The 16,156-nt window shown below is 38.9% G+C and overlaps 1 protein-coding gene and 1 long non-coding RNA gene across 3 annotated transcripts in view; one reads left to right on the top strand and one right to left on the bottom strand.

The window, feature by feature from the left end:
- The window catches only part of MED13 (mediator complex subunit 13), a 121,383-nt gene extending 111,587 nt beyond the window's left edge, over positions 1–9,796 (top strand). For both annotated transcript variants that reach the window (XM_039476325.2, XM_074388069.1), the window contains 2 exons: positions 5,081–5,181; positions 5,840–9,796. In XM_039476325.2, coding sequence (XP_039332259.2) covers positions 5,081–5,181; positions 5,840–5,972 — 234 coding nt within the window. In that variant the 3' untranslated portion in view covers positions 5,973–9,796. The remainder of the gene's footprint in view (positions 1–5,080; positions 5,182–5,839) is intronic.
- LOC141581779 (uncharacterized) overlaps positions 1–16,156 on the bottom strand; it is a 29,111-nt gene that overhangs the window by 5,210 nt on the left and 7,745 nt on the right. Inside the window, exons 2-3 of the long non-coding RNA XR_012514511.1 lie at positions 15,539–15,639; positions 3,197–5,218 (exon numbers count right to left, since the gene is read on the bottom strand). This is a non-coding gene — a long non-coding RNA (uncharacterized LOC141581779). The remainder of the gene's footprint in view (positions 1–3,196; positions 5,219–15,538; positions 15,640–16,156) is intronic.

The raw sequence follows: 16,156 nt of genomic DNA, 5'->3' as shown, positions 1-16,156 counted from the left end.
GTCCTGAGAAATATAGAAGTGGCTTTTTGAAGTCTTATAGCTTATCTAAATTCTTAAATGCATTGCCGTATGTGACTCTCTAAACAAGATCACAAAGAGAATTATCTAATTATGAAACAACTAAGCCAGGCACAGTGGCTCACACCTGTAATCCCAGCACTTTGGGAGGCCTAGGCAGGTGGATTATCTGAGGTCAGGAGTTCAAGACCAGCCTGGCCAACATGGCAAAACCTCGTCTCTACGATGGCAGATGCCTGTAGGCCCAGCAACTGGGGAGACTGAGGCAGGACAGTTACTTGAATCTGGGAGGCAGAGGTTGCAGTGAGCCGAGGTCATGCCACTTCACTCCAGCCTGGATGACAGAGTGTGAGACTACGTCTCAAAAAAAAATAAAGAACTAGTTTTTAAATTTACATTTTTAGAACTTCATTCTTAAACTCCTATGACCCTTGTTGTTAGTGTAGATTGAGTATCCCTTATTCGAAATGCTTGGGACCAGAGGTGTTTTGGCTTTCGTATTTTTTTTGGATTGGGGATGTTCAGTCTGTATTTTGACTGCAGGTTTGGAAATTTAGAGCTGAGAGAAACTTTATATTACCTCTAGTCTAACCTTATTTTCTAGGTGAGCATATTTAAGTTCAGAAAAACTCACCTGTCCAAAGTCATAAATTGGTAATAGATACAAGACTGAAACCTGGGTCTTTTAATGATTATTATGTTATTCTTTGAATTGCATCATACTGCACTGCTGTTACGCTGCATTATTTTGGGGATTAAAAGATTTATAATCCTTGTAATAATATTTGATTTTTAGTTCATTTACTACTTAAAAAAGCTTTTCTCGTTTGTAGATTGCTGTGTTAAAACTGAGTGGTTTTTAAATGCAGCAGTGAGACCCTCAGATTCACAATGATTTATTTTATTACAACAAACTCAGGCTGGGCACAGGGGTTCACACCTATAAACTCAGCCCTTTGGGAGGTTGAGGCAGGAGGATCACTTGAGGCCAGAAGTTTGTGATCAGCCTGGACAACATAGCGAAACTTCGTCTCTCTAAAAAATTTTAAATATTAGGCATGGTGGCATGTGCCTGTAGTCCTAGTAACATGAGAAGCTGAAGCAGGAGGGAGGATTGCATGAGCCCAAGAGGTTGAGGCTGCAGTGAGCCATGATTATGCCACTGCACCCCAGCTGGGTGACAGGAGACCCTCTCAAAAAAAAAATAAAACCAAATTTGTTAGTAAGCAATATAACGTGAAGTGGAGATAAATCATAAAATGAGATACAGAAGCCCTATACAGAATTTATTTCTGCTGCTAATACTGTTCCAGAATAACAAATTCAGATGTGACTCACTTATTCTTATGTAAACCCACTAGAAGTTGACTGGTTTTTTGTTTGTTTTGAGATGGAGTCTTGCTCTGTTGCCAGGCTGGAATGCAGTGGCACAACCTCCGACTCCCTGGTTCACACGATTCTCCTGTCTCAGCCTCCAGAGTGGCTGGGATTAACAGGCACGTGCCACCATGCCCACCTAATTTTTGTATTTTTAGTAGAGACAGAGTTTCACCATATTGTCCAGGATGGTCTCCATCTCCTGACCTCATGATCCGCCCTGCTTAGCCTCCCAAAGTACGGGGAATACAGACATGAGCCACTGCACCTGGACAGAATGGACTGGTTTTAATCAATAAATCATGCTAATTTAAGTACTTGCTAACTGGGCTGTACACAGTGGCTCACGCCTATAATCCCAGCACTGTGGGAGGCTGAGGTGGGCAGATCACCTGAGGTTAGGACAGGCGTCCCCAAACTGCGGCCCCGAGGCCATTTATCTGGCTCCCCGCCGCACTTCAAGAAGGGGCACCTCTTTCATTGGTGGTCAGCGAGAGGAGCACAGTATGTGGTGGCCCTCCAATGGTCTGAGGGACAGTGAACTGGCCCCTTGTGTAAAAAGTTTGGGGACGCCTGGGTTAGGAGTTCTAGATCAGCCTGGCCAACATGGTGAAACCCCATCTCTACTAAAAACACAAAAATTAGCCGGGCGTGGTGGGCACCTGTAGTTGCAGCTACTCAGGAGGCTGAGACAGGACAGTTGCTTGATTGTGGGAGGCAGAGGTTGCAGTGAGCTGAGATTGCAACACTGCACTCCAGCCTGGGTGACAGAGCGAGACTGCTTCTCAGTCAATCAATCCATACATATATACATATATCCATACTAATTTATTTTTACTTGTTGGGAGTAAAAGTTGGATTGTATGTATGCTTTGGTTTCTTAGGGTTATATTTTAGTGGGTACTAGACCAGTAGCTTTTTTGCTGTCTTCTAAGCCTGTTGCTATTAAATGATATCTTTGCATCACATCCCATTGACTCAATGACATTTGAGATTAAAGAGTGAACTTACATACCACATTTTTAAAGAATACAACATCTGCGTGGTGGCTCAAGCCTGTAATCCCAGCACTTTGGGAGGCTGAGGCGGGTGGATCACGAGGTCAAGAGATCGAGACCATCCTGGTCAACATGGTGAAACCCCGTCTCTACTAAAAACACAAAAAAGTAGCTGGGCATGGTGGCGCGTGCCTGTAATCCCAGCTACTTAGGAGGCTGAGGCAGGAGAATTGCCTGAACCCAGGAGGCGGAGGTTGCGGTGAGCCGAGATCGCGCCATTGCACTCCAGCCTGGGTAACAAGAGTGAAACTCCGTCTCAAAAAAAAAAAGGATACAACATCTGATGATCTGAATTGATTATTAATGAGATAATATTTTTCTTTTCTTTTTTGAGACAGAGTTTTGCTCTTGTTGCCCAGGCTGGAGTGCAATGGTGCCATCTCGGCTTACTGCAGCCTCCACCTCCCGAGTTCAAGCAATTTTCCTGCCTCAGCCTCCTGAGTAGCTGCGACTACAGGCACCCACCATACCCAACTAATTTTTGTGTTTTTAGTAGAGATGGGGTTTCACCAGGTTGGCCAGGCTATTCTCAAACTCCAGACCTCAGGTGATCTACCTACCTCAGCCTCCCAAAGTGCTGGGATTACAGACATGAGCCACTGTGCCTGGCCGATGAGATAATATTTTTACAGGGTGTCAAGTAATAGTTTTGTCATATGTTATTTCTTTCCCTTCCAGTAGATGTGCAGTGGTCTATAATGATCTCATTGTAAGAACATATTGTCAAGAGATTTTCTGTATACCAGTAGTCCTTGGCGTCTCCACAAAACAAAGGGTTCTTTGGTCCTTTGGAAGGGTCCTTCACATGCTCTCTGTCCTCTTTTTTAGTCATAATACATGTATGCACACTAAAGTCTCTGAAAAACAGGTAAATAAGATAGTTTACCTAGCATTTTCCAAACTTAATACACAAGGAAAGGATTATTTAACACCTGTTAATAGTTCATTACCTTAGTGTTTCAGGAAACACAACTTTACAAAAGTCCAAGGGACTATCTAGAGCCGTTCCTACTCAGTATTTGCTGAAAGGATAGTAAAAAGCGGGCATTTACCCTTAGGTACATTGTCAAGATTAGAACTTCTGGTTATAAACTACCAGGTAAGGCATAATTTACCATAATTTTTGTTCACTTTTTTTCATATATCCCATTTTAGTTTTATACTGTAGGCGGTAAAGCCATCTGTTTTTTTCTCTTTGCTTGGAAATATAACGGGTTGTTAACTAGATTCCTTTTTATCATAGAGTACTAGTACTAATTACATTTTAAAAATTTGTAGTGATTTGCAGTGTGAGACTTGCTTAAAATTCCATAAATCAAGAGTTTATAGATACTTCAAACATAGATATTTTTGGTTATATTGATGATTATACTACACGAGTTTCTACATATATTGCATTTGCAGAGGAGAGTGCACCTAAATATGGACTAGTATCTTTTACAGTGTATACAATGAGATCTACCAAGTTACTGCAGTAAACATCCATTGTTTGTCATAACTTTTTAATACTATTATATATATTGACTTATAAACAAAATGATTTTATTTAATTGGAGTGTGAAGTAGCTCATTTCTTTCTCCCACTATTCATTGCCATACCTAAATAAGTGTGCCAGTTTTTACTAACCCTCTGTTATGAAATCGAGTGGGCAAAGAAGGCATCTGTGCACTCTGCTACTTAAATTGTTAACAGTTCAACCAAAGACAACTTTGTTTGAGGTTTATTGTGCTGTAAACAAACTATTTGCTTATGCTTATTCCTGTTACTTTTTTCAGTGCTAGACTTAGGTATGTCTGCATAGTCATAAAGGGTGTCCTATAACTTAGGGACGGACTTCTCAGGTTTAGCTACTCTGTTTAGTGTCTCCTTAAACATCTACTTTGCACATCTAGGCAAATTAAACTTAGCAGATAATTAGAATTTTTTTTTAAGGATTATTGTATGGTCTCAAAAACAGTAAAGCTAAAGAAAAGGAAAAAGGAAGATTCAAAATAAGTTTTGCACTTAAAAATCACTTCTGGCTGGGTGCAATAGCTTATGCCCGTAATCCCAGCACTTTGGGAGGCTGAGGCAGTAGGATTGTTTGAGGCCAGGAGTTCGAGACCAGCCTAGTCAAATAGAATAAGAACCTGTCCCTACTTGAAGAAAAAAAAAATCACTTCTTGGCTGGGCGCAGGCCGAGCACTTTGGGAGGCTGAGGCAGGTGGATCACAAGGAGGATCGAGACCATCCTGGCCAACATGATGAAACCCCGTCTGTACTTAAAAAAAAAAAAAAAGAAAAAGAAAAGTGGATGTGTTGGCGTGCACCTGTAGTCCCAGCTACTCAAGAGGTTGAGGCAGGAGAATTGCTTGAACCCTGGTGGTGGAGATTGCAGTGAGCCAAGATCTCACCACTGCACTGCAGCCTGGCAACAGAGCAAAACTCTGTCTCAAAAAAAAAAAAAAAATCACTTCTGTAATGATTTAGTTAGAGAGAACAAGCATTTTTATAGTGGTTTTCATTTATAACATAGGACTAAAATGTACTTAATCATTTTAGAAGATATATTGGGAGAATAAGGTAAAACTAAATAGCAGATTCTTTTGTGTTTGGCTGACTGATTGATTACCTGTTACCTTCTTAGGCCTCTTTGCACCTCCACGTGCCTTCAGTGCAATCTGACGAGCTGCTTCACAGTAAACACTCCCACCCACTTGACTCAAATCAGACTTCAGATGTCCTCAGGTACAGCTCTTTTACCATTAATGGTTTGTCACTGCAACTTTAAAAGAATATAATACTGATTCTTATATATTTTTCTCATTTTTGCAAAGAATTTATAGTTGTGTACCAATGGATATCAATATATGCACTGCTTTTCTAACATGAGTAATCTACTTTTGAGAATAATTTTTATGGAAATTGCTCATCTTTCACCCCAAGGGCTCTCTGTTCCATACTTTGTACTCTTTTTTAAGGTGACTTTGAGTCTTAAATACCATAATAGAAAACTGCTGGCTGGGTGCAGTGGCTCACGCCTATATAACCAGCACTTTGGGAGGCTGAGGTGGGTGGATCACTTGAGGTTGGGAGTTCGAGACCAGCCTGACTAGCATGAAGAAACCCCATCTCTACTTAAAAAAAAAAAAAAAAAAAAAAAAAAAAAAAAGTGCAAAATGAGCCGGGTGTGGTGGCACATGCCTGTAATCCCAGGTACTTGAGAGGCTGAGGCAGGAAAATAGCTTGACCCCGGTAGGTGGAGGTTGCAGTGAGCTGAGACTGCGCTATTGCACTCCAGCTTGGGGAACAAAGTGAAACTCCGTCTAAAAAGAAAAAAGAAAACTGCTTCCACAGTCGACGTTGGAGTTAAATACATGACTTACACAGTTTATTTACTTTTCAGGTTTGTTTTGGAACAGTACAATGCACTCTCCTGGCTAACCTGTGACCCTGCAATCCAGGACAGACGCTCATGTCTCCCAATTCATTTTGTGGTGCTGAATCAGTTATATAACTTTATTATGAATATGCTGTGATCTTCATTTGATGGAACTGTGCAAGAAAAGAACAAGGAAAAATGGATATTTCGCTGCAGGATTAAGTTACAATTATTTTCTCAGTGAAAGTCATTTGTGATGGGGCCTAATTCTTATTACTTCAACAAATATTGTTTTGACTTGGGGGGAGGGGCTATAACCCTGCTATTTTTCATTGACTCTACTGAACTCTTTAGGATGATGACCGATCATACAAAACGTATTATAACATTTTCGTAGCAAAATTAACCTTTTTTTCCAGTCACAGTATTTGTGAAAAGTAATGAGCCATAGTACCCAGTCATGTTAAATGAATATTAAAAGCATGGAGAGGAAACATGAGGAACAATGAATTTCAACATATGGCTTCAGAACATGAAGATGTTCTTGTATTGGATTATAGTATCTAGTATTCAAAAATGCCTGCATCTCTTCTCTTATTTATTGTAAGTTTTTAAATGTATAAATTGTCTTATATTTCTTAACCTCTTTTATAAAAATTTTTCCTAGAAGGTTTATACTGCCTTCTTGCTTTAAAGCAATTGGTCTAAAATATATGTAATCGTCTTAATTAAAAAGTTGCAGTAGGGTTGCTTTTAGAGTATTATTTTTTTGTAAGGGGGTGGGTGGGACAGTAAATTTGTATTGTCTCAATGTACAGTTTAACGGGGATAGAGGGGGAATAATGTCCATACCATTGTGTGTGGAGGATTTACAGCTAAGCTGTAGTTGCAGAGTACATGTACAGTAATGAAGTTCACTGTGTTTATAAATTGAAAAGGTACCAGGTCTTACAGCATTTTATATATCACATCTTTACAGAATAACATGATGGCAATATACAAGTGGTATTGTTAGGTGGTTTAACTTAGAATAAAATGAGAATTCTTCAGTTATATTTTGTACTATGGTTTAGGGCTATGACTAATATTTCAGGCCATTTCCAGTGAAAGAAACTTAGTTTTACAAGAAAAACATTTGCTACTGAATGCTTAAACTAATTTTGGTGTTTAATGTTAACATGCTTAAATTTTTTTCAGTTTTGACAGTGGCACATTTAGGCATGGGAATATTAAGAAATTTATCTTCATGGTCTGCTATAAGGTTGAAATTTAGCCCAGCTCTAGGCATTTAACAAATTATTTTACAAGCAATCACTCTTGATTGTTTGACTTTTTTTTTTTTTAATTAAAAATTGGGAATGTATGTGAGAGTATGCATATGTATGGGGGTGTGTGTGTGTGTGCGCGCAATCAAACTGTGGTGTAAATAGATTCTCAGTGAATTCTGGTATTCAGACTCTATTCCACTAGTGAAAGAACCATTTTCTAAACTCCCTTGCCTTTTTTATTTATTTAATTTTCTTGGTTTGGAGATGTCAGTCCCAAACACCAGAGTCTGTACTTGTCTGTAACACAGCTCAGATTAAAGTAGTGCATATGTCAAGGAGGTTCTCACCTCCCTAAAGAAGGGACTTGAATTTTAGGGACTTTAATTGACCCCTCCTTCAATACAACGTTCCCCCTTCTTGTTTGCACATGCCAAGATAACTGCTTTTATGCAGGCTTTACCCCCTCGAAAAATCCTTTCTACAGTGCTGCTCACAAAAGAGCCCAAGTTCGCCTCCTACCTGCATTGCTGACTTGAATTCACAGTCGCCGAGTCTACCTATCTTTCTTGGAAGCAGTCTAGCAAAATTCCTATTTGTACATTCACTAATTATCACAAGGACAAAATCAGTTGTATTTACAAAACTCTAATTCAGTGTTTTTTTTTTTTTAACTGAAACTTGTTTTGTGAATACTCACTCTATGCTTAGAATTAAATATAACTTTCTTATGAACAATATAACTTCTTCAGATTGTGTATATGAAAACATTAGCAAGTCTTGTTTTTTCTGTGAAGCAAACAATTGATGAAGGTTTTCAATCATTTCTTCAAAATTATAATGCAATCCCAATGGTCAGCATATTTTGATATTAAATTTAAAGATCACGTCTCTGCATTTGTTTTTAAATTATGCTAACAACATACATTATATTGGTATGTTTTCTTCTGTACTTCTTTAAAAAAACTTGTCTGAGATTTGAAGGAAAAGATGCTTATTTGGAATTTCCATAAAAAGTATCCTTTTTATATACTTAATAGTGACTTTACAAAGTAAAAGCTATATTCTCAGTTATTTAAAATCACTAACCTGTGGTAACCACACCTCAGTTTGAAAGTAGATTTAAAATTATTCCCTGACAGATTATTTAATATGGAGCCATAAGGAGGGAACCCAATATACAATTCTTTTTTTGTTTGGGAATCAGGGAATACTGCCCAAATATACAGGATTTATTGATAAGATTTTTTTTTCTTCCCTTTATCTATCCATTCACACTCAATAGAAAGTTATTAAATAACCATTAGAAAAGTTCAATAGACTTATTTGAGAAATTAAGCCTCTTGTGCAGGATGTATTTAACTTAGTAATGTACTGTCACAGACAAGTATGGGTAGTTCTGTTTAAATAGGTAAGCAGAATATACTTTATAGCAGTGGATTACCAACACCTTGACTTCTTTGTTACAGTGCTAACATCTTTCTTTTGTGCAGTTATTCATTATTATTAAGAAGGGTGGAAGTTCAGTATTTCAGCATTTTAAAAAGATTAGTTCTATAATGTCTGCTTCCAGCCAGTGAGAAACATCTAGCCATACCTTTCTTATGCAAGCCATTCAGTTATCAGGACTGTGAATTAACACTGTATGAATAAATTTCTGTACACCTTATTGTTTGGCCAGAGGCCACCAAGTGTACTTATATGTAATCCTTAAATTTTAAAGTAGCTGTAATTTTTAAATATTTCTAAACTTTTCTTAAACCACTAAAATTAAGCTCTTACTACTTAGTCAGCTATCCTCAGCTGTATTCGTACTCAATTGTCAGTATGGCACAGATTACTGTATTAAAATATTCTCCTTTCGTCTTCATATTTACCTTCTGAGGTAATTTTTTAACTTAATGTGTTACTACAAAGATTTGCAGATCTTTAATCAAGCACTATGTTAATACTGTAATATCAGAATACTATGTTGCATTATTTAAAATGTTCAAATTGAATAGATTAAAAAGTTTTTAAATGCTATTGCATCATATAATTTGCTATTCATCCACTATGACATTGCATATCAATCAGTTAATACACTTAATGTTGCATGAGTAATATTTTGATCTGGGTTTCCTCTTAAGATTTTAGTTTGTCTGAATTAAGGGAAAATGTTTTTAATATACATTCTTATTATTTTGTCCCACTCCTTCAAAAACGAGCTGGAATTTTTTTTTTTTTTTTTTTGGTGTTTTAATGGGCCCAGAACTGTGGTTTAAATTTTTATATATGTGTTTTCTTTTTTGTGGAGTATAAATTTAAAACTGGATTTGGGACCTAAAATACTCCTCAGGTTGATGTATTCATGAAGTTTTAAACTAGCTTTGGTTTTCAAAGTAAACTGGATATGTGGACCTTAAAGTTATCGAGTTTAAGCTGCAAATTGTAACGTCATTACTGGACATGTCAGCATCAACCCTCTCAAAATAGCTTGGTCACTTTATGAAGGGGCGTTTTAAAGTTGTTTAGCAGTGACATTTAATATGGTCCAATTGCTTTTCTTTTTAACGTGACAAAAAGAGAATAAGGAACAAACACTATTGCTGCCGAATGCCGTAACACTGAGTTGTACAAATTGTGATTGAGGAAATGAAAAGGTTTATACTTTTTAAAAAAAACAAAAAACAAAAAACAAAACTTCAAATGGAATAAATTATTCATGAAGCCTTCATTGTTGTGTCTTATTCTGTTGAAAAGATTTACATTTTAAATTTGTACAAAAATTAGTGGCAATATTTCTGTGTCATTATAAATGGAAAGAGACAGACTAGAAACTGATTAAAGGTATTTAATTTCTCTGAAGTATTTTATTTTAAAAAGGATTTTAATCACATATCAATGTACACTATGTAGGATAATTGTGTATTTATATACCTACCAATTTCTTGCAGGCTGGCCAGTTAGCTATTGTGTAGTCCAGACATTTCAAATATTTAAAGCTTAGCTGTGTTCTATTTTTATTTGATCATAAGAATGTTTAGAAGTGAGTAATCCTTCAAAAATAGCTCTGTCCATGTTCTGTAAGCACACATTTGAAATATTTATTGCCAGGCATGAGGGCTCACAGTAATCTCAGCACATTGGGAGGCCAAGGCCGGCAGATCACCTGAGGTCGGGAGTTCAAGACCAGCCTGACCAACACAGAGGAAGGACCCCGTCTATACTAAAAATAGAAAATTAGCCACGAGTGGTGGTGTATGCCTGTAATCCCAGCTACTCAGGAGGCTGAGGCAGGAGAATCACTTGAACCTGGGAGATGGAGGTTGCAGTGAACTGAGGTCGCAGCATTGCATTCTAGCCTGGGCAACAAGAGTAAGACTCCGTCTCAAAATAAATAAGTAAAAATAAAATATTTTTGTCCAGACTTAAGCCATGAAAGAACATACCTCAAAATTACTGTGATCATTTTGAAATAGTTTTTCCTGCAAAAAATTTCTAAAAGACCCTTTAAAAGTTGTATGTTGGCCGGGCGCGGTGGCTCAAGCCTGTAATCCCAGCACTTTGGGAGGCCGAGGCGGGTGGATCACGAGGTCGAGAGATCGAGACCATCCTGGTCAACATGGTGAAACCCCGTCTCTACTAAAGGTGCAAAAAATTAGCTGGGCATGGTGGCGTGTGCCTGTAATCCCAGCTACTTAGGAGGCTGAGGCAGGAGAATTGCCTGAGCCCAGGAGGCGGAGGTTGCGGTGAGCCGAGATCGCGCCATTGCACTCCAGCCTGGGTAACAAGAGCGAAACTCCGTCTCAAAAAAAAAAAAAAAAAAAAAAAAAAAAAGTTGTATGTTGTTAGACACTAGCATGCCATACCTTTGCTTGGGTGCCGACTACAAGGTGGTGTCTATTCTGGTAGTGAAAGCATTGTTGGGACCCAAATGTTTTTTTAAAAAAAAAAGTTGTATGTTTCCTCAGTTATTTTCTGTCTCACAGATCTTAAGCACTATTATATTACCTCTGATTTGTTTCTGCCTTTTTTTTTTTTAACTATAGTCTCACATATATCAAAAAATGCAAATCAAGCTTTTTTTTTTAAGTGGGTATTCACTTGCACAACTACACAGATGAATATTTTTAAACTTCAAAATCTATGAAAGTTTAGGAAATGGGGAAAAAACAATTCAGCTACAGCCACAATGGAGCACCAGTATGTATTAGTACATTGATAATTTTGGTACATTTGAAAATTTGGAATACCAAACTATTATAGCTCACTGCAGCCTTGAACTCCTAGGCTCAAGCAATCCTCCTGCCTCAGCCTCTTGAGTAGGTGGGACATGCCACCATGCCTGGCTAATTTTTAAATTTTTTGTAGAGATGGGATCTTACTATGCTTGAGCTGGTCTCAAACTTGTGGCCTCAGGCCATCCTCTCGCCTTGGCCTGAGCTGCCAAACCTGGCTAAATCTGTCTTGAATGTACTCCTGAAGTGTCTATTCTGTTATTCTGCTTTTGCTAACATCTTCCTGTCTACTGTAGGGGAATTATCAATCCTGGATTGAAGATTAAGAACCTTTACTCTTGGAGTACTATAGCTATAATCAGAAATTTTGCTTGAGGTTAATAGAAACTGATACTGTTAAGAGCTGCGTTTGTTTTGTCTTTTCTCTCTAGAGCAACCCAGCAGAACTGTCAAGAATGGCCTTTTGTAAAGCTTAAAGGCTAGGCTGGGCACAGTGACTCATGCCTGAAATCCCAGCACTTTGGGAGGCTGAGGCAGGCAGATTATCTGAGGTTGGGAGTTCGAGACCATCTTAACCAATATGGTGAAACCCCGTATTTACTAAAAACACAAAAATTAGCCAGGCTGTGTTGGCATGTGCCTGTAACCCTAGCTACTGGGAGGCTGAGAATCGCTTGAACCCAGGAGGCAGAGGTTGTAGTGAGCCGAGATTGTGCCACTGCACTCCAGCCTGGGCAGCAGGGGGAGACCCTGTCTCAAAAACAAAAAAAAAAAAGTTTAAAGGCTGATGCTTTAAAGACTTCCTTATTTTGCTACTATCTACTACAGAGGAAAAAAAAAAATCTTAAGTGATAAATTCGGATCATGCCATGTGTCCAAGCCACATAATGTCTTACAGACTTGGATTCAGAATGCCTGAGTTTAAGTCTTGGTTTTGTCATTTCTTTTTGTTCAGAGCTCATCACTAAAACCAACAATCGTCTACAAAAACGACTTGGTCCCTAGAGAACAACCATTTGTCCCTTGCCACTGTACAGCACTACAGTCTATCCTGTTGTGCAAACCATAAACTTCCTTGTAACCATTCATCAAAAACTATCAAAGTTTTGTGTATTGACTATCAAATATGTTCATTTCTATTTCTGCTCTCCTGGTCTTCATCTAAATTAGCATTATCCATTGCCATGTAGTAGATAAAACTACCTTATCTGAGTGGACCATTGCAATATACAGGTACTCCTATCTGATCTGTGGTCCTTGGTAGCTGAAAACCTTTAGTGGCTGCTGCTTGCCCTAAAGATGAATACAGACTCAAAATGGGCCTCTCTCTGTTTTCCTCCTGGCTTTTTAGTCATTTGAGTTCCTTGAAAGCCACATGGGTATTTTTTGCCTTAAAGCCTCCACTTGATTTCCATATACACCCTTGCTTCAGATCAGGCTCCCTTGTTACACACTCATAATACCCTAGATGGAGACTTCGTAGTGGTTTTTGTTTCTTTTTGTTTTTTGGGGGTTTTTTTGGGTTTTTTTTTTTTTTGGTGATGGAGTCTCACTCTGTCACCCAGGCTGGAGTGCAATGGTGTGATCTTGGCTGTCTGTAACCTCCACTTCCTGCGTTCAGGTGATTCTGCCCCTGCCTCAGCCTCCCAGGTAGCTGGGACTACATGTATGTGCCACCATGCCAGCTAATTTTCTGCATTTTTAGTAGAGACAGGGTTTCACGATGTTGGCCAGGATGGTCTTGATCTCTTGACCTCGTGATCTGCCCACCTTGGCCTCCCAAAGTGCTGGGATTACAGGTGTGAGCCACCCTCACCTGGCCTGTAGTGTTTTTCATAGTTTATAATTGTATGATGATTATTTATTTATTTATTTATTTATTTATTTTTGAGATAGAATTTCGCTCTTGTTGCCCAGGCTGGAGTGCAGTGGCGCAGTCTCAGCTCACTGCAACCTCCGCCTCCAGGTTCAAGCGATTCTCCTGCCTCGGCCTCCCCAAGTAGCTGAAATTACGCCTGCCACCCTGCCTGGCTAATAATTTTTTGGTATTTTTAGTAGAGATAGGGTTTCACCATGTTGGTCAGATTGGTCTCGAACTTCTGATCTCAGGTGATCCACCTGCCTCAGCCTCCCAATGTGCTGAGATTACAGGCGTGAGCCACTCTGCCTGAGCTATAATTATTTGTCTTCAGACAACTCTATGAGGGCAGAAAGTAGGTCTATTTTGCACATCATTGTATCTTCAGAGTCCAACACAACACCTAGCATTGGAGTAAGGCACTTAAATATTTTTTTTAAAAAACTTTAAGAGACAGGGTCTTCCTCTGTCGCTTAGGCTGGGGTGCAGTGGCACCATCATGGCTCACTCTAATCTCAGTCTTCTGGGCTCAAGCAATCTTCCCACCTCAGCCTCTTGAGTAGTCAGGACTACAGGTGTGTACTAGCACACCTAGCTGATTTTTGTGTTTTGTGTGGAGGCGGAGGTCTCGCCATGTTGCCCAGGCTGGTCTTGAAATTCTGGCCTCAAGCAATCCTCCCATCTTGACCTCCCAAAGTGCTGGGATTACAGGTGTGACCCACTGTGCCTGGTCACCTTGAATTTTTTTTTTTTTAAGGCGGGGTTTCACCATGTTGGTCAGGCTGGTGTTGAACTCCTGACCTCGGGTGATCCGCCCACCTTGGCCTCCAAAGTGCTTGGATTACAGGTGTGAGCCACCACGCCTGGCCAACCTTGAATATTTTTTAATAAAAACATTTTTGAATTGACTTTTTGTGATAAAACACCTCAAACTACAGAACTTGGCTGAAGCATGTTTTGCAAATAATTTAAATGAAGTTAAAAAATTCTGATTACTTTGGACTCTTGTTTTAATATTCGAAATAGTTTAGGATCATTGGGTTAGGATTCCTATATTCTTAGGTTTGCCACATTTGTGAACTCAGTCAAAACACTTAACGTCTTGAAGTTGCAAGTTGTTCGTTTGTCAATGAACACGATAACCATACCTTTCTAACCAGCTTTGTGAACCTCAAAGGAAATTGCAAAAAAATACCTTTGAAAATTATAAAGTATCACTCAAGCCTAAGAAGTTGAGGCTGTAGTGGGTCATCATCATGCAACTGCACTCCAGCCTGAGCTATGGAGCAAGAGTGTGTCTCAAAAAAAAAAAAAAAATTATTAAAGCGTGAGAGATGATTGTTTAATACATACGCTCTCTAGAAGAGCCAAATTCAGAATAAACTAAGGCTTACAAGAGAACATCTACTTGGAAACGTGAACATAATAGGTGGACGATTAAAGACAACAAAAAGGACTTTTAAATATGTTGCAGTAAGAGTAAGGATGGATAAGACACAAAAAGTGTTTAGACCTGGCTGAGTACAGTGGCTCATGCCTGTAATTCCAGCATTTTGGGAGGCTGAGGTGGGAGGGTCACTTGAGGTCAGGAGTTCAAGACCAGTCTGGCCAACATGGTAAAATCCCGTCTCTACTAAAAATGCAAAAAATTTAGCTGGGCGTGATGGTAGGCATCTGTAGTTCCAGCTACTCAGGAGGCTGAGAGGCAAGGGAATCACTTGTACCCAGGAGGCCGAGGTTGCAGTGAGCCAAGATGAAGCCACTGCACTCCAGCCTGGGTGACAGAGGGAGACTCCGTCTCAAAAAAAGAAAAAAAAAAAAAAAAAAAAGGATTTAGACCTTTACCTCCCTTCTGTCCCCAGCCCCACCCCTCCGCCCCCGGCTCAGCTTGTCTTCTAGCTCTAAGTAACAAGCTTATGATGGAATTCAAACCAGAGACAGTTAACAGATTTCAAGGAGCTGGTTAGTTGCTCAAGTCTCTGGATCCACAAGAATTACATCTTGGGTGCTGAACGAACTTGCAGATATGATTTCAGAAATGGTGTGGGAAATGGAAAGGTGGTGCTGATGTGAAAATGAGCAACTTTCCTAGTTTTAGTTTTTTTCAATGTAGGTCCCAGAAATTATTATTTTTCAAGACGTAGTCTCGCTCTGTCACCCAGAAATTCTAACAAATTTACTTGACTTTTCCAAAAAGTTAATTAGAAGCTGGCATAATTTTACTAAAACATTGATTGTACAATAAAATAATCTTCTATACACTAGTTATGAGATACAAATCTCTAGCCGGGCATGGAAATCAAGCCACTGCACTCTAGCCTGGGTGACAGAGTGAGACCCTGTCTCAAAAAAAAAAAAAAAAGAAAAGAAAGATACAAACCTGTGACCTCAAGCCTTCAATCTATTTGGAAACACACTTGTATGAACATAATTAGCTGGACAAGTCCTCCAAAGTGATATGAATAACAATGCAGTACATACCTAAAAGAGAGTAACTGGAATCAGTCTCATATTTTCTTTCTTTTTTTTTTTTTTTTTTTTAGCTTTTGTCACTTTATCGTTAACCAATGAATATTATCCAAAATTAGAGATGTAACTGTAACTTAATTGTACAACACAAAATTATGCTAATGGTAAAAGCCTACTGAGATTTACCAAATACTCATTAGTGTATTTTTACATTGACTATATGAACGTGTGCTCAAGACTGCTAATGATAAGTTTAATTGGTTTAATCTCTGTGAAAATCCATGTTGCAAATAGTTTTTAAAAATTCACACAGCCTTAAAAATGGATTAAATCCATTTTTTTTTTTTTTTTTTTTTTTTGAGACGGAGTTTCGCTCTTGTTACCCAGGCTGGAGTGCAATGGCGCGATCTCGGCTCACCGCAACCTCCGCCTCCTGGGTTCAGGCAATTCTCCTGCCTCAGCCTCCTGAGTAGCTGGGATTACAGGCACGCACCACCATGCCCAGCTAATTTTTTGTATTTTTAGTAGA

The sequence above is a fragment of the Saimiri boliviensis genome, chromosome 17 (assembly GCF_048565385.1).
Source record: "Saimiri boliviensis isolate mSaiBol1 chromosome 17, mSaiBol1.pri, whole genome shotgun sequence".
Taxonomy (NCBI): Eukaryota; Metazoa; Chordata; class Mammalia; order Primates; family Cebidae; genus Saimiri; species Saimiri boliviensis.
This window is presented reverse-complemented; position numbering and strand designations above follow the sequence as displayed.